The sequence below is a fragment of the Grampus griseus genome, assembly GCF_964374135.1.
Source record: "Grampus griseus genome assembly, chromosome: 17".
NCBI lineage: Eukaryota > Metazoa > Chordata > Mammalia > Artiodactyla > Delphinidae > Grampus > Grampus griseus.
Window position 1 is genome coordinate 15,906,210 of NC_139011.1, and position 25,867 is coordinate 15,932,076.

Sequence of the window (25,867 nt, forward strand, 5' to 3'; positions counted from 1 at the left end):
CTAGGCCAGGCCAGCAGGGCCAGCAGAGGAGAGGCAGGGAGCCCAGGTCAAGGTGAGGGCGAGTACAGGTCACCCTGGGGTGTCTGAATGTTTGACCCCCTCAGGAGCAAAGCTCCTTGACCAGTCAGTTAGCATCCATTGTGTGCGGGACCACCCATGGGGGGCCTCTTACAATACAGATAGGGAGATCTGGTGAGGACCAATGAATGCCACAGATCATTTCTAGGAGAGGGAGGCCTGAGGGGAAGGGATGCTCATTCCAATCAACACCCCAGTCCTGGCTGATAACCCTACAGGTGGATAATAGTATCCCTGATCCCTGGTTGGGGACTGTGTTTCCACCGTGTCCCCCCGAACATGACCATCATACAATTTCATTCTCTTATGTTCTTTTTTTGGGGGGCAGCGCCTCGCGCAGCTTGTGGGATCTTAGTTCCCCAACCAGGGATCGAACCCGGGCCCTCGGCAGTGAGAGCGCAGAGTTCTCACCACTGGACCACCAGGGAATTCCCATTCTCTCATGTTTTTCACGGTGGTGGTTCTCATGGGCGCCGCCCCCAGCTGACTCTGGCATTCTCCAGGACAGATGTGAAGCTGGGTCTCTTTGCCTGTTGCTGAAATCTGTTTGGCACACGGTGGGCACTCCACTGCTGTCGTTGAATTTCACACTGTAGGAGAAACTCTGTACGTCTCAGGATGGCCCCCAGCAAACAGGCCTGCCAAGGCAGTTGCAGGTGTGAGTCCCGCCTGGAGCAGAATTAAAGCTGGGCAAAACTGGGTTTGGGAGGATTGGAAACTTGGATAAGGACTTGCTTTGGCTTTCAAGCGCTGCCTTGCCAGGTGTGTAAAAGCCACGTAGTCCCCAGGTGGAAATAATGTTTGGGGACAAGAGCCCAAGGCTGGGGGCCCTGGAGAGTCCAGTCCCACAAAGGAACGGCCCAGCCTCACATCAGTGGGTCCCGAGATTTTCTCAGTCAGGCTAGGCTGGATCATGGTGCAGTAAGAAACAGCCCCAACTCTCAGTGGCTTAAACAGCAAAAGTTTATTTCTTGCTCATACCACTTAGCCACCGCAGGTCAGTGCGGTAGGCGTGTCCTGTTCTTTGTAGTCTCCTAGAAACCTGGGCTGGTGAAAGGGGCTCCATCTTGAGGTAAGGCCATCTGCACCCAAGTGCTTAAAAGCTGGAAGCAGTCCTCAACACTTCAGCTCGCATTCCACTGGCCAAAGCCAACCAAACCTAACTTCCCGGCCGGCTGGGATCACGAGGAAGTGACAAGGTGCTCAGCGGAGGAAAAACAATACTCGCAAACCCCTAAGACGACCGCAGAGGGGAAACTGGCCAGTGGAGGAGGAGGGCTTGTTCTGGCTGCAGACCCCCTCTCCACCCAGACTGAGCCGGACGTGGGGACAGAGCCCACCTGTGGAGCTCTGGGCACCCCAGCAAGCTTTACCTTCCCAAAGCTTTCTCGTCAGGCTGTGAAATCAAGCTTAGGACACTCCACAGCCCTGGTCATTCTAACCTCATGACGGCGGTCATCAGGACCGGGGTTTAAAAAACCTTCAGGAGGGGCTTCCCTGGTGGTGCAGTGGTAAAGAATCTGCCTGCGAAGGCAGGGGACACGGGTTCGTGCCCTGGTCTGGGAAGATCCCGCGTGCCGCAACTAAGCCCGCGCGCCACAACTGCTGAGCCTGCGCTCTGAAGCCCGGGAGCCACCACTGCTGAAGCCAACGTGCTGCAACTACTGAAGCCCACACGCCTAGAGCCCATGCTCTGCAACAAGAGAAGCCACCGCGTGAGAAGCCTGCACACCTCAACGAAGAGTAGCCCCTGCTCGCTGCAACTAGAGAAAGCCCACATGCAGCAACAAAGACCCAAGGCAGCCAAAAATAAATAAATAAATGGATTTATTTTTTTTAAAAAAAAAACAACCTTCAGCAGCCAAAGGGCTTTTGGTGTTATTGTTGGATTTTCAGGAACTAAGGAATAAAAAGGTGAAGTGAGGACAGAAACACAGTTTAAAACAAAAGCAAAGATGCCTCTGCCTCTGCCTCTGCCAGGAGTGTTGGACAAATACAAACAGGGCTGGGCTGCAGGGAGATGCCCTCTGCAGAGCACGACTCGGGATGCCATGTGCATCAGGATTCAGAGGCCACCAGGAGGAAGGATTGTCCCTCCAGCCTCCGCAGCAAAGGCAAAGCTTCTGAGCCGGAGAAGGGCAACAGGAAGACATTTGCTGAGACGACTTGGTGGCAGTGGAGGACATGGAAACCAAAAGACATGTGTGGGGCTTTTGCCCCTGCTTCTCTTGGACTGAAACAGCCCAAGTCGCATCCCTCGCCCCAGCCATACAGCCTTGTTCCTTAGGTCTTGGGTTACCTGTCGCTTCTCTGGGAAGTGTCCCCTGGCCTCCCAAGCTGGGCTGGCTGGCCCTCCTTTGTGCTCCCTCAGCATCCTGTGTTCTTTCTACCCCAGCAACGCTGTGGCCTTAGCATCTATTACCACCCCAGCAACAAACAGGACGTGCTGTGACTGAGAAGGAAAGAATGATGAGACTGGTGAGGGGCCTGGATCTGGAGGTAGCTGACTACGCCTGGGAGCTGCAAGGTCAATGCGGGGTCCTCACTGGTTGCTCAAGGCTTCCTGAAGCACTGCTGCAGGGCCATTCCCAGATCTGACAACTCAAACCCCTGGGTTCCAGCCCAGACTCCAGGGACCTCCAGGCCAGCCCAAGGCTCTTCAGAGCAAAAACCTGAGCTGCCAAACTGCCTTGTCCATGTCCATCCGCTAGATGCCTTGGTTTGCTCCACCCTTGATGGCCACCCTTTCAACCAGCCACACATAACTTACAGTGGCAGGTTCTGGGGCCTCATCCCTCATTCATCGGGCCAGGGATACTCTAGTATTATGCTCTTCCAGGGAGGAGGAGTTTACCTCCCCTCCCAGAAACATCTAGAATGTCCCCATACTTTCTCCTGAATCTGTCTCTCCAGAATCTCTGGGGAGCAGACCACCCCTGGGCACTGGGACACAGGAGTACCTTGGTCACACCTACCCCCTGCCTCTCAGTGCCTCAGTTTATCCATATGTAAAACTCGGGCTGCATCAGCCCCTTCTCACATTACAGAGATTTGGAAAATGTTAATATGAAAGCACTGGCTGCTCTTTGGAGAAAGGGGCTCTATTTTCATGATTTTGTCCTCTAGCTCCCTGCCCGCCACCTCCCTGGAAACTTCTGGAATGTGCTGCATAGGCCATACTAGAGAGGGGAACCCAGGGAAGTGTGGGGGTCAGGAAGCGAACCGTCTGAGGCCTGGGAACATTCAAACACAGGCAATGGTTTCGTCCAAGTGCCTTTAGTTCAAAGGGCCACTGATTAAGGTAGGGTCCTTGAGCTAGAAAATCCAAGAATGCCCAGCTTTGGCCCTGGGGAGGTCAGCTGGAGGAAGGGACCCTTCAGAAATTCGGGGAGGCCTGTAGAAAGGGCCTCCAGGTGTGGGCCACCCTGGGCACCAGGCCAAGCTGCTCGACCTGCAGCCGCGTAGGCCTGTAGCCGTTGAGGTTGCTGTAGAGAGCAAACAGGCCATCATGGGGCCTCGGGGAGAAGTGGGCCTGTGAGGTCAGGGCCCTCCAAGGGCCATGATAGGGCTGGAACCTAGGGGCCAGAGGTGGGTTTGGGGCCAGGGGGCTGCCGGGCCCCGAGGACGTGGACAGACTCCGGTTCTGGGGGTTGCTGCCTGTCGACAGGCTGCTGAAGGGGTTGGAGGACGTGCCGTCGCTGGTGGAGCAGCTACTGCCACTGAGGCGGCCGGGTCGGGGGCCGGGGGCTGCTCTGGGCTGGAGGGGTGCGGCCGGCCTGGGCGACTTGAGGCCCATCACGGGCTTGGAGGAGGCGTAGAGGTGGCAGAACTCCTCGTCAAACAGCTCCACCGCCTGGCCCGTGAACTTGGAGAGGATGTTTCTGTGCACATGCCCACAGAGCCAGGTGAAGCTGGAGGCGAGAGGAGAGAGAGTGAGGGCTGGGGATGGGGAGGGCTTGGGCACCCTGCGCCCGAAGGGCCACTAACGCGTGCCCACCGCTTCTCCGCGCCGGCTGCTTCCACCCAGGCCCAAACCCTCCCCTCCCACAGATGGGAGAACTGAAGCTCAGAGACCAGCAAGTGTTTGCAGGGGAGTAGCTAAGATGCAGAGTGAATCCGGGCCTCCGGTCAGTGTTCCTTCCTGGTGCGCAGATTATGGCCCCTTAGAAGATCCCTGTGGAGGCCCAAAGGGACCGAGTGCCAGTGTCCCCAATTCTGTGCTGATGTGAGTCACCAGCTGCTGGGGCCTTAGTGGCTCCACCTGTGACAGGTGTGACACCTGCCTCTTCTAACAAAATAGGTTAGCAGTCTGGGGCTGCTCCTTGGAAGGAAGGGCTGTATTTCCATGAAAAGCTGAAGGGTGTAGCCCGGTTTTCAGGCAAATGGGCCGGAAGGGGTGCGAGTGGGGGGAAGACTCCTGTGCTCTTTGGGGGATGGAAAGGAGAGCACAGGGGTGAGCCCACAGGATGGGAAAGATGCCGCATCAGTGGGCTTGCCCAGACACCCACGGGAGGCCGCCCTTAAGCAGAGGCCTTGGCCTTCTCTCCATTTACACATTTTAAATGGAAACAAAATGTTCAAGGCATTTGTGTGTTACCTTTTATGATTCCCTAATTTAAACAGATTCCTTTCTATCTCTGATGGGAAACTCCCCTCATCACCCCACTCCCCGCAAAAAAGCCTGGTGGCAGCACAGGAGACCCACCAAGAACATCATTTGAGAGATTCCTGGGTCCCTAATACTGTGGACCTAGGCGTGGGGAGCAATGAGGACAGCATGGTCAGAGGGGGACAGGGTCACTGTGGGGGACAGAAAGGACCCAACCAAGAGTCTCAGCCTCCAGCCCCCAGCCCCCAGCCCCCAGCCCCCAGCCCGCGTGTCTTGCCACCAAAAGGCGGACCCAGCTTCTGGAGTCCCCTGCTCTGTGAGGCAGGGCAGGGCCCACGCAAGGCCGGAGCAATCCTGGGAAGAGCAGCGAGGCTTTGTTTAAACCTCACCTCCTGCTCGGGAGCCACCCATGCACCCCAGAGAGGTGAGCAGCTGATACCGTGCCTCTGGCCAACCAGGTGATGGGGAAGGCAGCAAACTCTGGGACAGCCGGACTCTTGGCTACACGAAGAAATCAATCGCCCTGTGTTCTTTGGAATCAGGCTAGATTAGAACAAGCAACTGCATGCTTTCTTAACAAAGCAGGTCTAGGGGACTTCCCTGGCGGTCCAGTGGTTGAGACACCCTGCACTTCCACTCCAGGGGTCATGGGTTCGATCCTTGGTCAGAGAACTAGGATCCCTCCTGCCACATGGCCCCCCACCCAAAAAAAAGGCAGGTCCAAAGGTGCCCTGGCAGTGTTTCAGGGCCCCATACACCCTCTGTGCCCCTGTGCCCCTTGTGTATCCCTGCACCACCTGAGTGCCATCCCCTGACCCTGCTCGCTGCTCATGGGTTTCCCTCCTCTACACCCCACATGTCCATTCATCCTGTGCTCTAGCTTTTACACTTTCTTTTATCACCACCCATGGTAAGAATTACATTTTATTTTTATTGTTTTTTTGGCCCTTAAGTACAGATAGTTGATTTAATCATAATTTTTGGCTCAAGACTCACTCTCATCATTGATCTATTAATGGCCCATTTACATTTCTGCAGCTTTATTTTATTTTTTGACCACGCCAAGCGGCTTGTGGGATCTTAGTTCCCTGGCCAGGGATTGAACCCGGGCTCTTGGCAGTGAAAGTGCAGAGTCCTAACCACTGGACCACCAGGGAAATCCCTTTACTTAGTTATTTTAAATAATCTAATAAGCACCTATGAACCCATCACCTAAAATAAAAAGCTAGCATTGACAATAACCAGCATCTAATCACATGGTCCCTCCTAGGAACCCATCCAGTTTCCCCCAAATAGAGGAAGTCATCACCCAGAAGCCTGTGTCATGGTTGCCAAACTTTCCTTTTTCTATAGTAAGAAAAAGTTTTCTATACTCTTGAAAGTACCGTCAGCCCTCCATATACTCGAGTTCTGCATCCGACGATTCAACCAACCACAGATGGAAAATATTCAGAAAAAAATTTTCCAGAAAGTTTCAAAAGGCAAGACTTGAATTTGCCCCATTGGCAGCTCTTTACATAGTATTTACGTTGTATTAGGTATTATACGTGATCTAGAGATGATTTAAAGTATTCAGGAGGATATGGGTAAGTTATATGCAAATACTACACCATTTTATATAAGGCACTCGAGCATCCTCAGATTTTGGTATCTAAATCCCCCACAGATGTGGAGGAACAACTGTAAATATATCTATTTTCATTGTTTTTAACATATATCTTTGGGGATTTTTTTTCACTTCAACATTGCAGTTTATCCATGTTATCTCTTGTTGCTGTACTTCACTTGTCTTTGACTGTTGTATGATATTCCACTGGGGGCTATATCCTGGTTTATTCATACATTCTCTCATTGAGAGGCATCTGGGTTGTTTCCATGGTTCTCCTGTTGTGACCAGTGCTTCTGTGAACACTCTTATACCCGTCTTCTACTGTCCTGCAGACCCGTTTCTCTTGGAAATACACCTAGGAGTGGAATTGCTGGACAAAGCTAGGTGAATGTTCAGCTTTAGAGAAAATGCCACACTCTTTCCAGAGTCACTGTGCCGATTTGCAATCCCATCAGCAGGGTAGAGATTTGTAAACGCACTCTTTGTACTGTCAGGCTTCTTACTGGCTGGCCAGAAGTTTGCTCAGCTTTTTCTGTAAGATGCTATGGAAAAACCTAAATGAACTTTTTGGCCAACCCAATTTTTTTTTTTTTTTTTTTTTTTTTTTTGCTGAATAGGTATAAAATGGTTAACTCATTCTAGCCTTGATTTGCATTTTGCTGGTCACTGAGGATGCTGAACATCTTTTCCTGTGTTTCCTCCCCGTGAACCGCCTGCTCTCACCTCCCCCACCCCCACCCCACACTTTCATTGTTCTGTTTCTTTTGTGGTGTGTGGGAGTTCATTGTGATTCTTGACACTAATCTTGTCAGGGCATCATGAAAACCTGCTCCCAGTTTGTAATCTGACTTTTCACATTCTTTGAGCTGTCTTTGAGGGAACCAGAGTTCTTAATTGTAATACAGTCAGATTTAGCAATCTTTTATAGTTAATGCTTTTTTGTGTTCTGTTTAACACAGAGCGGGGGCTATGTTAAGTCACCTAATCCTTATCCTAAGGTCTAAAAGACATTCGTCTATATTTTCTACTAAGAGTCTTAAAATTTGTTTTTGACATTTAAGTTCTTTTAATCTATTAGGAGGTGATTTTGTGTGTGTGCACCGCATGTGTGAGTGTGTATGTGTGAAGTAGAATCCACCTTCTCACATGGAGCATTTTTTTTTCCGGTTTCACCTTTCCCCACTGCTCTGACATGCCCTGTCATGTGGGAATCTGTGTCTGGGCTTTCTGTTCTGTTCCATTTGTCACTTTGTGTGTGTCCTTCACCCAATGCCACATTGTCTTGGTTACCACAGCTCCATCTGCAAGGGCAAGTCCGCCCTGCCTGTTCTTCTTCAGACTCATCTCGGCTGTTCTTGGAGAAATACATCTTATTGATACACTGTAACCTCCTCACATACACAGATACGTACATAACCTCACAACAATCTCCAGAACATCCTTTACCTCAGTGCTCTGATTACTTTTGTTCTGTCCTATTTCATTTTTGAAGAATTCTGGGGATCAGCCACTAAATCAATTTCATAGACAGGGATGCACAGTTTCAAAAGTTGTATTCCTCTAGCCATACTGGATGGCCAGGACCTAACATGAACATCCATTCATTCAACAAATATTTATGGTCATGTATAAACATACCGGCACTGTATTAACTGTACTTCCTGCCAGGAAGCAACAGAAAAGAAAACAGACCCAGCTCAGGCCCCGACGTCATCTTTCTTAAATCTTGGCTAAACAAGTTCACAGAAAAGGTCTCTAGGGAATGATCTGGAAGCTGCCTCCGGCAAGATGAGTTAGCAGGGTAAGGACAACAGGATTGAGCTGTCCAGCAAAGGGAATAAACGGCAAGTGTAAAGACCCTGAGGCATGAAAGACCTGGGGAGAGGCCAGTGTGGCTGCAGCACAGAGGAGGGGAAGAAGAATTCTGCTAAGACAGAGGCCGCAGTAAGAAGGTGGATTTTTTTCCCCCCTAGGAGCAATGACATGCATCGAAGGATTTTAAGGATGGAAGTGATTTGATCTTGTTTGTGTTTAAAAATCTTTCTGTTCCTGGTAAAGCCCAGGGTGGCAGCAGGGGTCAGGGCAGGAGTGGACTCAGGAGCCGGTTGGAAGGCCATGCTGATATCATGCTGTCGCTCATGCTGTTGCAGCTGCCTGATTTTGCACCTCACCCCCGCCCCAAGCTTCTTCATCCTCCAAGCCTCAGTCCAGCCTCCTGGACCTGCCGGCAGAAGTGGGAGCTCCCTCCTGGCCGAGCCCAGAGCACTTTCTTAGCCCGTGCTGATCTAGAGCGCACACCATACCGCACCCTGTGGTCATTCATCCACGTTTCCTAAGGAGAGGGAGGAGTTCTGTGTCCCCAGCATGTGGCACAGCCCTATGCTGGTGAGACCCTCAACAAGAGCTGAAATGTTGAAATGCACACCCTCCCCACTGCCACCCCCACGACTCAGCCAGAGAAATGGACAGAGCCCTTCAGTTTGGGAAAACTGTGTGCAACCAGAGGGAGGGGCCCAGAGACAGGTGGACTGAAAGGATGGGGTGAAGGCTTTTCTGATTGATTTTTTGTTTTTATTGGAAACAGCTCTAAGGGTCCCAGGGAAAAGGATCCTCTGAAAGGCTGGCAAACAGATCACCTTTGAATGTTGAGAGCAAAAACATTATAGTTGTCCTGCCCTCCCTCCAGAAGCTGGATTCTCCACAGTTCCCAGGAATGGCCCGGCATGTCTTCATGCCCACTGCCACCCTCCTCCTGGTACCTCCCATATCAAGCCCGACCTGGCCTCGGCAGGCACTAACGAGCTGGAGATCCTAGTCAAGGAAGCTGGTGACCCTGACCCAAGCACCTAGCCTCTCTGTGCCTCAGTTCCCATCTGTCATTTAGAAGAATAATGCCTCCCTCAAAATGTCACGAGGATTAAGGGACTTCCCTGGCTGTCCAGTGGTTAGGACTCTGCACTTCCACTGCAGGGGGCATGGGTTTGCTCCCTGGTTGGGGAGCTAAGATTCCGCATGCCATGTGGCAAGCCAAAAAAAAAAGAAGTCACGAAGATTAAATCCTTACTAAAGGTCTGATCGCACCTGGCCCAGGGCCTGGCACAAAGCTCAGCAAGGTGGTTATGCTTCCTTCTGCCCCTTCCAAGGGCAAGGCCACCCCTGCATTATGAGCTCAAAGGGCAAATACAAATGAAACCTGAGAGAGTTAATTCTCCTTATTGAAAATAAGAGGAGAGGCTTCCCCCCTCTTCATCTCCTTTCAGAATTTCTTTCTCTGTCCTTTTCAAATGTATGGAAATCTTTGTAATGGCTAAGTAAGCCACTTGCCAGTCGCACAACTGGTTGCTCAAAGATGGGGAAGGGGAAGTGACCGCTTAGTGGTGGAGGGGCTGTGGATGTGTCATCCCCACGTCTGTGTATGCCACTCTGACAAAAGACGTTATTTTGAGCTGAAGGAATTTGAGAAGCAGGTGCAGGAAGGACTCTCTGGCCTCCCCCTTCTCCCTGAAGCCAGTCACAAGGCCCTCATGTGAGAGATGCCCTCCCTGTACCCAGAGGAAAGGAGCATCCTTATCTCCAAGGGCAGGGGGACTCAGAGGGATCCGAATGGACCAGCCTTGCTCTGTTTCCCCCAGTAACTACCCTTAGCTCTTCCCTTTCGTCCTATCACGTTTTACCGTGGCTGTCCGTTCTTCATCCAACCTCATATAAAAACACTAAGGTTTAACCATTTCTTTGGGTCTTCATTTCCTTTTGAAGCCTCCTGTGTCACGTAAAACTTGTATTAAATAGCCTTGTCTGCTTTTCTCCTGTTCATCTCTCTCTCACCAGTCCATTTTACAGGGCCCCAGCCAGAGAACCGAGAAGGATATTAGAAAAAAGTGTTTCCTGGGACTTCCCTGGTGGTCCAGTGGTGGCACGGGACCACTGCGCTTCCACTGCAGGGAGCACGGGTTCGATCCCTGGTCAGGGAACTAAGGTCCCACAAGCTGCGTAGCCGAAAAAGAAAAGAGTTCTTCCTCCCCGTACAATGGGTGCGTGGTTTCTTTGGGGGCAATGGAAGTGTTTGGAGCTAGATAGTGGTGATGGTTGCACACACTGTGACTGTACTACGTGCCTCTGAATTGTACATTTTAAATGGTTAATTTATGTTATCGTGAATTTCACCTAATAAAAAAGAGAGCGAGGATTCCTCTGCTTTGACTGACCCCTCCCTCCAGGCTTGGCTCCTGGGGTCTGGGGCAACTGCCCAGGCCCGGCCCTCACCCTTGCCCTCCAGGTGGTGAACTCGGTCTAGTGGTGCTTGGTCAAGGTCAGAGGTCAAGGTCAGAGGCCTGATGTAGGGTTTTAGGCTGAGCTCCTGCCCTGAGCTTTATGTGCTTGCTGCCCAGAGGCCTTTGTCCCTCTCTAGGGAAAGAACAAAAGGCTGATAAGGTGGCTTTGGCCACTTGGGGAGGGGAGTTCAGCCCCACCTCAGCCTCTTACAAACAACCAAGGGCTGGAGACAGGGCCTGAGAATCAGAAGCAGGGGGGCTCCTTTTCCACAGGTGCCCCCGGATGGAGCAGAGGATGAGGGGAGAGGCTGTGGGTGGAAACAGACGTGGGCTCAGTGGCCCCAGGACACTGGAGGTGTCCCCTCCGGGCTGCCTCGTCCCTGAGCCCCCTCCCTGCACACTAGTTGTAAAACCTCAGCTCTTCCCCTCGCAGAGGGACAGTGCCTCCCAGCTTCCTTTACTGCAGCCTGTGAGGTGGAGGCCACAGGCCCTTCGCACAGCTGAGGAGAACAGGCTCAGGAAGAGGTGGAAATGGGGAGCCAGAGAGGGGCACCCTGGCGCCAACCCAGGCCCCCTTCCCTCCCCTGGGTTTGTTATCGGTTACCCGCCTAGTTTGAGCAGAGCTGCAGGAGGGAGCCCCATCCTGTTCCATGCCTGCAGCAGGCCTGGTCTGTATCTACTAGGTCTCTACATAGCTGGTGAGCGAATGAAGGAACAGAGAGGTGCAGTGACTTGCCCAAGGTCATCCAGCCAGGAAGCTGCAGAGCTGGGAACTGAACTTAGCTTATCTATCTTCTAGGCTGGGCTGCTGCCACTTCCCGTCCCTAGTGCCAGCCTGAGGTCCCATGAAATTTGGAGACACTTCTGACAGGGAAGTGGAGGAGGGGCCAGGAAGCTGGTGGTCAGGGGCCACAGAGGGTGACGCTTGTAATCTTATCTAGGACATGGTGACAGCTCAGAAAGCCCTGGCAATTCTGAAGTGAGAGGAGGGCTGTCTCGGTGCTCTCCAGCCTTCTCGGGGCCCACACACCCTCTCCCCCAGCCAACGGGGCGTCGCCCAGGCCTGCTCTGCTGGGCAGCCCTTCACGACCAGCGTCTTCTCAGCCCACACCCTTTCAAGTCTTGCCTATTACGTGTCCCTTCCCTTGGGGCTTTGGCTGGCTGATAGCAACCGCTTACTGAGCACCTACTGTGTGCTGGGAGCTACACTAGGCTTTGCAAATTTTATCTCCTTGAGTCTTAACAATAGTCTGCAAGGGGAAGTATTGTTATCCCCATTTTACGGATGAGAAAAGTGATGCTAAAAAGAATTGCACACTTTAAATGGGTGAAGTATCTGACATGTGAATTACATCTCAATACATTCACTATATTAAAATAACCAAACATTTTAAAAATAAAATGGGGCCCCCATACACAACCAAACAAATCACATGGCTTTAGAATCACACCTGAGAGATCTGAGGAGGGAAACAGGATTTTATGTCCTATTGCCACGCAAAGGGAAACCAAGGCACTTGGAAGTGTCTCCCTACCCCGAAGTCCTCCCAGGAGGGGCCCAGATTTTCCCCTTTCACGCAGGCTGGTCCTGCCTCCAGCCTCGTGTATATGATGAGCCCCCAGCTCCCCCAGGGCGTTGCCGGTGGGCCTGTGGGCCTTGGCCTCCGCGAAGCCCCGACAGAAGGTGAAGCGCAGCGCTCACCTGTACGATCCGCACAGCACGTATCTCCAGTCCGAGATGATGAACTTGTCCTGGATTTGGCCGGCGAACTTCCTGCCTGACTTGGCGCAGTACACCTCTCCTTCCACGCTCCAGATGGAAACGTTCTGTTGCAAGGGAAGTCAAGGTATCCTCGCTAATTGTGTACCCAGAGACACACACTTGCCTAAGAAAACATCTGGAAGGATGCTTGCCAAGAGTAGAAGGGTTATTGCTAGCTGGTGAGATTGTGGGCCATTGTTATGTTTTCCTTGGCTGAATTTTCTAAATTTTCTTCAATGTCCTGACATTATTTGAGTAATGGGGGAAAAGAAAAAAGAAAAAGAAAAGAAAAGAAAGGGGAGATGGTAGAATTCAAACAAAGCAGAAAGTAGAAGGAAGATGCGGGCCTGGTGTCCACAGAGCCCTCAGTCCAGGCTCCCATGGCCCACAGAGGCCTGGCAGGCCCAGCCTCACCCTGTAAGTGGCTTTAGTGACATGAGTCCCTGACTCCAGGCTGGTCAGAGGGAAGGCCCAGTGCAATCAGAGGGGGCGGCTTTGTGGAGACCTCAATGGACCCTAGATTGCTGTAAGAAAAGGTGTGGCCACAACCCAAATTGTGGCCCTGTTTGTCCCTTTCCTCCCCAGTGGCACCCGCTGCTCCAGCCCTCAAGCCAGCACCCCTGGAAGCTGAAGAAATGAAAGGCAGGTGAGGCAGGGGGCTGTCAGAGGCCAGCGGGACGCTTCTGGTGCCGAGAATGCCTGCTGGTAGCTGGACAGGCTCTGGGAAGGGGTTGCCCAGCGCCTCCAACCACTCCTTCCAGCCTCTCCACAAGCTCTGGGGGTGGCGGGAACAGGGCCACGTCCCACTGTCCCTTGGTGCAGCGGGTGTGGGCCACGAGGACAAGGCCCGCACTGACTCTCTGGACCTGTTTCGATGGCCTCATGCTGAGGCCGTGTGATCCACGTTACGTCAAGCAGACCCAGCAGTCGGGGGCCCTGAGGCCTGTGGCGACCGGAAGTGCCTGGACTCAGCTGCATCCCGGTCAGTGTGGAGGGGAAGGGAAGGAGGAAGGCGGGGAGGTTGGGGTCTCCCGGGGCTGACCTGCCTGAGCTGGGGGGCAGTCACCAAGGAAACCACCTGTCAGCTGTTCAGCTGGGTCTGCTTGTGAAAGCTGTGGGCGGTTTCACGTTAGAGCTTGAATTAGCTGCCCCAAATTTGCCGTGACTAAGTGAACCCTCATCTCTGGGTTTCCCTTCTCCTTGCTGGAAGAAGGAAGTGAGGAGTTTGGTTAAGTCCAAGAGGATCAGCATCCTGTTGGGGCCGTGGAGCCCTAAAGATGCATCCCACAGGTCCTGGATGTCTCACTGCCCCAGAAGTGCACCCACTGGGTCTCCTCAGCTGAGGAGAAAAGGCAGAGGTTGGGCCCCTTTATCCTTCCCAGCCCCCAGTGGAGCTGTGTGAGGTCAAAGGGCTATGAGCGGGAATGATGGAAATCTCTTCCAGGCCAGGTCCTAAAAACATCCCTCAGAATCCTCCCTCCCTCTCTCTCCCTGTCACTATGTCTCGGGGGCCGTGTATTCCTTGTGGTGCAGCTACAAGGTGAGGGAGGACCGTCTGAACTGGACTTCGAACAAGAAAGGAATGTGTGTTAAGCCATTGAGATGGAGGCATGCGTTACCACAGCGTAGCCTATTCTATCCTAACACAAAATACCTTTTACACTGTCACGGGACCCTACCTTGAGGTGACTGTCAGAGATCTGGGCTTTGTCACACATCTCCCGGAAGAGCTTCACGCCTCCCTGGTCCAGGAGCACACAGACGAACACCCCGCGCTTGTTGGCCGCCTCTAGGATGTCACAGAAGATCTCCACGTCTGTGAACACATCCATCAGGATGGCCAGGACCTGGGCCAGGGCAGAGGGGTCGGACACCAGAGAGTCAGGGCCAGATGCTGACTTCTTTCAGACAAACCCACTCAGTCCCAGCCGGCCTGGGAGAGCTGTTCCCTTTGCTGCTGCGCTGGAGCGGGGAGGGTCTGACAGGGCAGGACTCAAGGAGGGGCGCAGAGCTGCAGTGTGGGCCCTGCCTCTGTCCTGACGTCATCTTTCCAGCCCCACCACAGATCCTCTGGCCTCTCCACCCACTGCTGGCATGGAGAGTGCAGAGGAGAAAGGGGAGATGAGCAAAAAGATGAGGCGGGGGTGGGGTGGGGGGGAGATGAGGCCAAGGGGAGGTGGCCTGGCAGGGTCACAGGAGAGGGACAGATTTAAAGTCACAGGTTCTCAAACATTTGGAGCTTTAAGACGCTCTAGGGCCACTGGCTTTCAAATGTTTTTAAGCCGTGGAATCCTCACCTCAAACGAAATCCCTGTGGAGACCCCAGGGGATATAAACTAGACTAGGCTGAGCTGCCCCAGTGGGATGGAGAAGGGAGTCCAGCTCAGCCAGCAGGTACTGCATCCTCCATCATAGCAGAAACTTGGGGGGTGGGGGGCCCTAGATAGCCAACAACGGGGAGAGACGTGTGTGTTCCTGCCTGCCAGGCACCCCTCCTTCCTGCCAACAGCACCCCGAGCTCACTTTATTTTATTTTTGGCCTACACCGTGCGACTTGTGGGATCTTAGTTCCCCAGCCAGGGATAGACCCCGGGCCCCCTGCAGCGGAAGCGCCCATTCCTAACCACTGGACCGCCAGGGAACTCCCCCAAGCTCACTTGAAGGAATTACCTCTGCTCCACCATGCATGTGCTTTGGGTGGGGTTACTGCCGTGCCCTGGATTGAGTGTGGGGGAGGCACACTGAAGCCAGACCACTGGCCACAGGGATTGGCCTAAAGGTGGTCACATGACATGTTATCCTTATGGGAGTCAGCCCAGGACTACTGCTGGGACTCCTGGGGAAAGGAGGCATTCCTTCTACTGGGATTGGTTAGCTAGTAGATTATAAACTACAGCTGCTGGCAGCCATCTTGCCCCATGTGGGGACAGCTTGCCTGAAAGCAAAGCCGGATCTGGAGAAACCAGGGCTAAGAGGTGGAGACAGATGCCCAGCAGCATCCTTTCGACATCTGATTTCAGTTACCCCTGAAGCCAATCCTACGCTTGACTTGTCCGCTGAGGACGTCAATGCATGGTCCCCTTCTTAAGCTTTTTGGGGTTACTTTCTGTGATGTTGTGACTTATAATAAGAAATGTATATTTGGTCTTCATATCAGTTTCTGGCACAGAGCTCCTAATACCCTGGGAATTTCCAGCCTGATGAGAGCTGAGAGCAATAAAGGGGTCTTTTGTTATGTTCATGAGGAGACTTTCAGACCTAAGGGCATTGGCACTTAAGGATGTGGAGCTCTTTGCCAGGAGGACCAACCTTGTGATCAGAGGGTTGGAACTTTGAGTCTAACCCCACAGCCTCTGGTGGAGAAGGGAGGAGCTGGAGGTTAATCAGTCACCAATGGCCAATGATTTGATCAATCATGCCTACGTAATGAAGCTCCATAAACACCCAGAAGGAGAGGGTTCAGAAAGCATCTCGTTGTTGGACACGTGAGGGTTTAGGGAGATTGGTGCACTCAGAGCGATGCACTATGCATCTCTTCCCTCTGGCTGTTCCTGAGTTATATCCTTTTATGATAAACCGGTACTCTATTAAGGAAAAAGTTTCTCTGCTCTCAGCCACTCTAGCAAATTGATCAAACCCAAGGAGGGTGTTGTTGGAATCTCTAATCTGTCGCTAGTTGGTCAGAAGCACAGGTGACAGTCTCGGCTTGCGATTGGCATGAGTTGAGTTGTAGGACACCCAGCTGATGTCCAAGAATTGCTTGGTGCTGTGGGAAAGGCTCCCACACAGTGGAATGGAACAGAACCAGAACTCTTTGTCACTCAATCAAAAGTCTTTCCTAGTACCTAAACTGTGGTGTGTTGAGAAGTGGATTATTAGGCAGCCAGTAAAAATGATCATTATAATGGTTACATAGAAACTATAGGACTTCCCTGGTGGTGCAGTGGTTAAGAATCTGCCTGCCAATGCAGGGGACACAGGTTCGAGCCCTGGTCCAGGAAGATGCCGCGGAGCAACTAAGCCCGGGCACCATAACTACTGAGCCTGTGTGGCACAACTACTGAAGCCCGTGCGCCACAACTACTGAAGCCTGCACACCTAGAGCCCATGCTCCGCAACAAGAAAAGCCACCACAATGAGAAGCCCTCGAACCACAATGAAGAGTAACCCCTACTCGCTGCATCTAGAGAAAGCCCACGCACAGTAATGAAGACCCAACGCAGCCAAAAATAAATAAATAAATTTAAAAAAAAAAGAAACTATAAATCACGGTGAAATGTTAAAGTAAAACTTGCTGTTTAATATATGCTCAACAAATGTGCATTAACAATTAATGAATTAAGTGAAAAAAAAAAACCAAAGCACAAAATGATAGCATGTCCATTATTATTGCCAGCAAGGGAAGGTGGTGTATGGATAGATGAGTGCAAAGTAAAACCTAACAGTCATATTTGGATGGGGGACTATGGCGATCTTTTCTTCAACATTACCTGTAATAATAACGTTCAACCACTTTTCTACTAATTACAATAAATTTTTTTGACCATCCACATCTGGGAAGTAGCAAGGACAAGAAGAGTGTCATGGAGGCAGGTGAAGGAGATGGCTGGTACTCACTCGGGGCTGACTTTCTGCTCAGCTGATGTGGGTGTCTGGACCGGGGACGGAACTGCGAAGAAATTGCTCACCCTCGGCTAGAGGTCACTAGAGCTAGAGCTGCTCTAGTAGTGAGGCCCCTGATCCTTTAGAGCCATGGCCCTGTTAACACACAATTAGGTATATGTGCACATTGAAGCTTATGGCACCAATAAGGTCCTCTCTCCTGAAAGATAAATGCCTCCTCATCCAAGGTATTGGCAAAAGAGACAATGCTCTCTCCCCAGCAGGTCAGTAAATCCTCCCAGTTGTGTTCCAGTGAGTCTTCGTTGGCAGAGACAGGGCTGGTAAGCAGGTGACCGATTGACAGAGAAGGGGAGAGGTTTGCAAAAAACCCAGCGTCCTGACTTAAGCGATGCTTGGAAGGACAGGCTCATGATAGCTAGGTTTATCTTGTTTGCCTCCTTTTGGGATTGCCTCCCAGCTGGATCGATTCAAGGCCAATAACTTCTTGCATCCCCTACGTGGGCGTTCTACCTCGCAGGGTGTAGTGTGTTGATCAATCAGGTCCCAAAAGATATGTCCGCATCCTAACCACCAGAACCGTGGATGTGACCTCATTTGGAAAAAAGGTCTTTGCAGATGTAATTAAGATTCTCAAGATGAGATCATCCTGGGCTTTCTGGTGAACGCTAAGTCTAATGACAAGTGTTCTTATAAAAGGCCCTCAGAGGAGAGACAGGGAGAAGAGGATAAGGCCATGTGAGGACGGAAGCAGAGACTGGACTTCTGTAGCCACAAGCCAAGAATCACCTGAGCCACTAGCAGCTGGGAGAGGAGGGAAGGATCCTCCCCTAGAGTTTTTCGAGGGAGTATGGCCCAGCTGACACCTTGATTTTGGACTTCTGGCCTCCAGAACTGTGAAAGAATACTTATCTGTGTTTTGTTTTGTTTTAAGGGTTTTTTTTTGATAAATTTATTTTATTTTATTTTTGGCTGCGTTGGGTCTTCGTTGCTGTGTGCGGGCTTTCTCTAGTTGTGGCGAGCGGGGGCTACTCTTCATTGCGGTGCACATGCTTCTCATTGCGGTGGCTTCTCTTGTTGCGGAGCACGGGCTCTAGGCGTGTGGCCTTCAGTAGTTGCAGCACGTTGCCTTCAGCAGTCGTGGCTCCCGGGCTTCAGAGCGCAGGCTCAGCAGTTGTGGCACGCGGACTTAGTTGCTCCGCGGCATGTGGGATCTTCCCAGACCAGGGCTCGAACCCATGTCCCCTGCATTGGCAGGCGGATTCTTAACCAATGTGCCATGAGGGAAGCCCTTATCTGTTGTTTCGAGCCACGAAATGTGTGATAATTTGTTACGGCAGCCCTAGGAAACTAATACAGAGCAGTAGCACATAATCCAGGGGAAAAACGATCTGGAAGATAGGGAACTTTAGCTCCAGCTGTGGCGCTAGTGGAGGCTAGCTGAGTGCCTTCGGACAACTCACTTACCATCTCTGGGCCTCAGTTTCTTTACCTATAAAACATTGCATGATAGAAGAGCATTAGCTGTCATGTAAGTTGGGTCTAACCGTAAGCCCAGGTAATATAAACGGAAACATATGCAGAAGTAAAGTGTGTCGTTAAAATATGATTGTGATTTTTATATGCATTATTCTTGAGCAAGTGTGGATAATGTTAGAATACCAGCATGAGAGAATGTTGCTTTAATTCAGGTTATGAGAGACGGTTAAAATTAGTGCCCACACCACTATGGGCATAAAAAAGGAACAGAGTAGGGTTCTTATTAGGGCCAATCAGACGGCCCAGCCCAGAGGTGTGGGGTTGGCTGAGAACAGGAAGGAGGTACTTCCCGTGCTAAGGAAGGAAGTTGGTCTGGGAGCGCTGCCTGGCCGGCAGGCTCTGAGAATCTGGAGTTTCAGTGAGATGGCGGGGCCCAGCCAGGGGGCTGCTGGTCAACTAGGGTGATACCCACAGACAGGGGTCATCCTGTGGAGACCTCAAATTCTGGCTGAGAATCCCTCACTACCTGAGCGGCAGACGTGAGTTCCTCATGGGCTGGAAATCCTGCTGCTTTGGGAAGGGCAGGGGGCAGGAGGGGAAAGAGGATTTGGGTCCTGGTGGGACCACCACGCATGTTGGGGCCAGTTGTTGGGGGGCACTTAGCACCCCAAGGCCCAGTCTGTGCTTCGATTGCTACTCTTCCCTCTTTCTCTCCTACGTGCTGATGCTTCGTTTTTGAGCTTGCTTTTGGTGGATGAGTAATAACAGCAGCAACTCTTTCTTTCTTTCTTTCTTTCTTTCTTTCTTTTTTTTTTTCTTTTGCGGTACGCGGGCCTCTCACTGTTGCGGCCTCTCCCGTTGCGGAGCACAGGCTCCGGACGCGTAGGCTCAGCGGCCATGGCTCATGGGCCCAGCCGCTCCGCGGCATGTAGGATCTTCCCGGACCGGGGCACGAACCCGTGTCCCCTACATCAGCAGGCGGCCTCTCAACCACTGCGCCACCAGGGAAGCCCCCAGCAACTCTTTCTTGAGCACCTACTCTCAGCCGTATGTTCGTCCCCTGTAACCTTCACGGCACAGTTACCCTGGCTTCCCGGGTGAAGAGCCAGGAGTGCAGAGATGTTAAGTAACTTTCCAAAAGCTGGAATGTGAGGAGATGCCCCAGACCCCAACCCAGAGCCATGCTCCCAACTGCAGTCTACTGCAGGCCTAAGAGAAGGACTCTGATCTCTGCTTACATCAGATACAGCCTGTCCCTCCTCTGCTTGTGGGTTAGGATGGGCCAAGTAGGGAGAGTCAAGCCCTGGGAGGGTTGGGGGACCCCAGAGCAGAACTCAAAGAGAATGTGGACAGAAGAAGGGAAGGGGGCCCAGGTGGACCCTCCCCCGTCACCTATCTGCTGACCACAGTGCGAGGGGGCCAGCAGCCCTTAAAAAGGCAGCAGTGAGAGGACCATCTCCCTGCAACCACATGTTCCCACCTGTTTGTGTCGCCTCTGGGTGTGCCTGGCGCTCCCCTCCCTCACCGCCAATCTGGAGCAGTGACAATATGCCAGCGCTGAGCCCCGCCTCCCAGAGGGGGAGAGGGACTTCCTCTAGGGAACTCCCGTGGGAAGGGAGACAGGCCAATCACAGATCCCAGGAGGATGCCGGGGGCGCAGGGAGCATCTCTGCTGGCCCTTGGGGGCCGTCCCACCCCACTCTGGCAGGACCTAGATGGGACCTGGGCCCAGAGACCCCACAGGCCTGGCAGGCTAGACCCCTCTCTCCCAGGTCTGCCCGTCCCTCAGCGGCCCTTGTCGGGGGAACAGCCGGAGACCTCGCCCTGGGGACCCTGGTGGTATTCGAGGCCCTGGAATCCCAGTTGTCAGGCATGAGGCAGACCTGCTCGTCAGCTCCCTGGGGGCGCAGTAGGGGTGGGGGCAGGATTGTGCAGTTCCTGCTCAGACTTCTTGCTGTGTCCCATCCCTCCACCCTTGTCCCTTGTTCAGCTGCTCCCAGGGCAGGGGCTTGGCCTGAAAAGGTGGTCCTTGACACCTAGGGGTGGGGGGAGCTTCTTTGGGACCTTCTCACAGCTGCCCCCTTGGTCCTCTGCATGCTCACCCCACTCTCCCCCTACCTCCCCAGAGAACTGAATAGATTTTTCTCTGTGCAGTGAAAGGGAGAGGGAGAGGGGATCGAGCAGGGACAGGGGGCTTGCCTGCTCAAGTTCTCCACCTTTTTGGTCTTGGGACCCCTTGACACTCTTAGAAGTTACTGAGGCTCCAAAGGGCTCTGGTTTCTGTGGGTCATAACTACTGAGACTTGTCAGATTAGAAACAAACAGAAAATTCTTAGTGTTTATTAGTTATTTTAAAATAACTAATATTCCTCACTTAAAACAATATTAAGCCCATTACATGTTAACATAAATAACAATTTTAAAGCAAAAATAACTATACTTTCCAAAGCAGCAGCAAAATGAGTGAGCAGAATGGCATCCTTTTACAGTTTTGCAACTCTCTGTGGTGTCTGGCTTACCAGGAGACAGCTGGTTCTCACATCGGCTCCTGGAGCAATCTGTTGTGATGTGTTGTTGGGAAGGAGATATATAAAGATAATCCGGCCTCACACAGATAAGTGGTTAGAAAGGGCAGGACCTCACAGACCCATTGGAAGGGTTTTGGAACTCTCAGGGATCCTGGACCACACTTGGAGGATGGATAATTCGTGTTTTTTGTTTTCTGTGTTTTATGACACTTTGACATCCCAGCGCCAACTGATTACTAGAGATCACAAGCACTTCGACTAGGCGCAGCCTCTGATATGCTAACCGAGCAATCCAGAGCCATGTCCCAAGCCTCCTTTATCTGACTCTCCAGCATCCAGACAGTATTTCCCTGCCCATCCTAAACCACCCCAGTGCCAGCTATGGGACAACCAGGGACCATAGGTGGCCCAGAGCCTGCTAGAATTATTCAAAGTAGCCAATCCTAAACTGTTCACCTGGCCCTGCCTCGCCACCCTGGTGCTCCCCGTGTGGCCCTGCACAGTGTGTGGTGCCTCCTGCTTCTAGGACACTGTGAGCAAAAACCTCCTCCTCCCTGACAGTCCTTTCCATGCCTCCCTACCTCCAGGTCATCCAGACTTCTCACTCCTCTAGACGTCTGTATCTGACACACCCTAGACCTGGAATTCCTTTACCTCCCTTCTCTGCCCAGCAAACTCTTACTCAGCCGTTGAGACTCAACTCAGAGGCCACCGCTTCTGTGAAGCCTGCCTTAGTCACCCTCCCGTCTGCTCCCCGGCACAAAGCGTTGCTCAAGCCCAGCACTGCCATCCACCAGTGTCCCCTCTCTTCCCACCTCTCCCCCAAGGGCAGGTGGCTGGAGGGAGGGAGGCCCCTTGTTCTGCTCTGCCATCCTGGGTTCAGGGCCTGACCAATGACTTTGGCTTTGTGGAATAAAAGGATGAGAGCATGAAGGGAAAGAGGGAGAATGCCTGCTCCTCAGGGAGCAGAAGCCGCTCCGGGAGACGCCCAGCAGGCTGGCTCCATTTGTGCCCCTGTCTTCTCTTCTTGAGGGGGCTGAAGCCACAGGAGAGGGAGAAAACAAACCCCCTGTCCTCCCTCTGTGTGGACACAGCCTACTTCCATCTACAGCCTGTGGCTGGGGATCCAGCCCCCTCTGGCATCTCTGTGGGAACAGGTCACTGGTCACTCCTGAGCCCTCTGTGTGTGTGTGTGTTGTTGTGTGTGTGTGTGTTGTGTATGGGAATGGTATTGCAAACTGCCTGCAAGAGTCTGACAGGTAACAAGATGGGTGAAGTTCATCATGGCCTGGGACAAGAGGGAGTGGTGGGGACTGCCGCAAAGGTGACCCACCCAAAGAGGTGACCTCAACTCAGCGCCAACAGAGCCAGGTCTTCCGACTTGCTAAGAGGAACTGGAAATTCTTACTTTCAGGTGAAATCTTCTGATTTTTAAGTGTTGTCCTAAATTTGTAACATACTGTGTTGATAAAGCAAAGGACAGCAGCAGGCCTCAAGGCCGCAGAGGTGAAGAGAGAGAAGCCTCTCTAGGTGGGGTAGGGGGAAGGGGAAGCGTTCAGCCTGGGGATTGTGACAAGCCCCAACCTGGCTTCTTTCCAGGGAGTCTCACTCACCCTTTGAGCCGCAGCAGCTGCGGCTGAGAATTTCGCCAACACCATTGGTTCCCCGCCCTCAGGCGAGCACTGAACTCCAGCAGAGACCAGAGGTAGCACACTTAAGAACAAGCCCTGGGAGCTGGAAGGGACCCCATAGTCCAGTGTGGGATCTGGGGCCAGGGGAGGTCAAGGGACTTGCCCTGCGTTGTGCAGCCCACCCCAGGCAGTGTGGGCACTCCTGGTTGCCTGCCTGAGCCCACCTGTCAGTTCCTGATGCTGCCTTGCCAGGGAAGCATGAAATGCTGCTCTGAAGTAGCCCAGCAGCGTGAAAAGCCAATACTCCACCCCTTGTCACCTTCTATTTTATTCTCCAGAGCTCCACTCCCTCCGTCCCGTTTGAGCACAGCTTCCCCCCTCCTGGTGGCTTCTTCTGGAGCCATGAGATTACACACACTATTAGACACGGGAGGGGATTCTGTCATGAGAGTGGGATCTCAGCAGAAAATGAGCTTAAATATCAATTTGCCCATTTTTGAATTCTTTTAAGTGGAACAAACTAGTGATGAGAGAGACCCTTTGCAGATGACACTGAGTCCTTTCCTTGGGGTCCACTCTCACCCCTGCCCCTGCAGCTTCAGGAGGTGGAGGGGCACCTGTACCCCTGTGCTGAATGGTCATTTTGTGCACCTGGGTAGAATGATCTGGGGTGCCCCCCGCCAATTCCCCGGGGGAGCAGGCAGCCCCTGTGGGCCTGCAGTTCCAGGAGCATTGGGAGAACTCCCGGCCAAATGCCAGTCCTGGTGCCTGAAATTCTGCCAGCTAAGCTCTGGCCTTGAAGGATTTTTCTTCTTCTAAAGTCACTTATTAAAATATAAACACTCTGGGGAGGGAGAAACCTCTGCTGCCTCCTCTGTCTCTGCCTGACCACAGGTTGGATTCAAGCGCTGCACTGAATTTGTGGGCAGACAGGCCTAAGCCGAGCCTGAGAGGAAACAGGGCGAGTTTGTGTCCCAGTGGAGTGGCCGCTTCATTCAGAAATACAGAAGTAAGGCACCTCGCCTAGGCTGGGGAACTCAGGAAAGGCTTCCTGAGAACAGGACTTCAGTGCTGGGTCCTGAGGAGTAGGTGTTAAGGGAAAAGCAGGGAAGGTGAGGGGGCTCCAGGCAGAGGGAACGGCATGTGCAGAGGCCTCAGGACAGAACCTGATGTGTTTGAGAATCTGCAGGTCACTCAGGACTGAGTGGCAGGGGGTGGAAGGGGAGCTGGAGAGGCCGTGAGCCATGCTACGGAGTCTGCTGGTCCCACTGGGGGCAACTGGGAGCCACTGAAGGCTCTAAGCAACGAAGGGACCAAGTTAAATTTGAAGTATAGAAAAAGTGTCTACAGCAGCTTGGAGACTAGGTGGTCGGGCTCAAGATGGAACAGGAGGGTCAGATGGGAAGCTATTGCCGGAGTTCCAGTGATGGGTGTTGGTGGCCGGGACCCAGACTGTGACAAATGGGATCAGGAAATCAATGATCTAGGGCAGGGCAGAGCGTAACATCCCTGGCTCCATCCTAAGCTCCAGTCACCTGGACTCCATCCCTTAGAGCAGGACACATCCCTCTCTCCTCTTCTCCACCAGTCCCCCCACCCCATGGCCAAGGAGACGCAGACTCCGCCATCGCTACCTGGCTGGTCCGGGTGATGCAGCGGCGGATGAGGTCCCTGATGTTGTTGCGCTTGTCCGTCTGGAAGTACACGGTGACGCTGGACTTTTCCTTCAGGTAGGGCTTCTCACCTGAGGCCCAGGTGTGCAGCAAGGTCGGCTCGCTGCCCTCTGAGGCCACAGGGAAGTAGGTACTTGAGGCCACGGAGCAGGAATCGAGTCCCTTGGAACCTGCCGCGGCCTCTCCTGGGGGCTCCGGGGCAGAGGGGGGCTCCTTGGCCTGGGCCTGGATGTACTGGGCCTCCACCGAGGACAAGAAATCCACCTCGCCTTCCTGGCTGAGCACCCGCCAGTAGGCCTCGGGACCCCCATCCAAGAGGGCATCTGTGGCCAGCCGGGCACTCTCATTGTCACTGAAGTCAGCCCTGGCTGGCCGGACCCACTGGCTCTTGACCTCTTCCAGGCGTTTCTGGATCTTGCCCACGTGTCTTGCCCCACTCATGCTGCCCTGTCCCTGAGTCGTGTGGGGGGCAGCCGGCACCCGAGCTCTTCCTGATGTCAGGGGCAAGCGGGCCACACCACCCAGGAGGAGCGGGGCTCACAGCACTTCTGGAAAGCACCCACTCCTAGCACTGGTGTGCGGCCCGCATCCAGGATTACCTGCTCCAAGGTAATCCTGCCCTCCTGAGCAATGCTTCACAGGAATCATCACCCACTGCCAGGGGTTGGTTTATCTCTGAGCGACACCCGCCCTGCCCGCGGGCCAGGAGGGCTGGCTCTATCACGCCTGGGCACACTCAGCCCTGGGAGACTTCTTCTCCTCCCAGCAGCCAAGGTGAGCCAGCTTTCCAGCTTGTTGTGCAATTCTCCCAAGACCCTCAGGCCCCATTTACAAAGCAAGCAGCCTCTCCCAGCACAGTCACCGCTGTGCCTCAGGTCCCCTCCTGTGCTCCTCATTTCAGACGCCAGTTGGTTCAGAGACAGTTTCCCTGATGGGCCCCTGAGATCTGCCATCCATCCTGTGCCCATGTGAGGAGGGAAGCTGGATGCCCCCAGGCAGCACTGTTCACCAGGCACTGCTCCTTTCTCTTGGTAACACCTCCAAGTTCCCAGCCCTCCCCATTCTCTGGAAAAGCCTTCTTTCCCATCTCTCTTCCCTTATTGTGTTTGCAGCGGTCATGCTTGAACAGAACCCCCAGCGAGGTTCCATTTCTGGGGCCGGCGCTGATCTGTTGGAAGCGACGGCTGCTTGGAATACTATCTGGAGAAGAATCTTCGGCTGTGTCCGGGCCCACGGACCGATGGGATCAGTCTGTCTTGGTGCTGGTGGGGCAGGTGGCCGCGGGCGTGTTTGAAGTAGATGAACTGCTAAGGGAGGAGCCACTTTTTCTTTCCAGGTCAGGCCATGGTCAATTCCACGTCAACGGAATGCAAAACCTAGAGCCCTGATGTTACTGAATCAGGTCTGACTGCTTGACGCGCAAAAATCAATATTCCAGAGAGAGACAAAAGTTGGTGAAAAGGAAAGCTGCCTTTAATCAGAATGCTGGCAATCTGGGGAAATGGACCCAGTGTCCCCAAAACCCACCTCCCAAAATTCTGCTCAGCCGTGGAGTTTGTAAAGGGAAAAGGGGAAGTAATCTCAGTCATTGACGTAGGGAGTCAGAG

General features: G+C 52.9%; 1 protein-coding gene across 1 annotated transcript; it reads right to left on the reverse strand.

The window, feature by feature from the left end:
• Window positions 1-3,454: 3,454 nt before the first annotated feature.
• Window positions 3,455-24,701, reverse strand: FAM83A (family with sequence similarity 83 member A; the record flags this gene model as incomplete). Its single annotated transcript, XM_082675266.1, has 4 exons — window positions 3,455-3,989; window positions 12,270-12,394; window positions 14,009-14,176; window positions 24,222-24,701. The coding sequence occupies 4 exons, from the start codon at window positions 24,699-24,701 to the stop codon at window positions 3,455-3,457; spliced, it is 1,308 nt and encodes a 435-aa protein (XP_082531392.1).
• Between the last annotated feature and the right edge of the window lie 1,166 nt (window positions 24,702-25,867).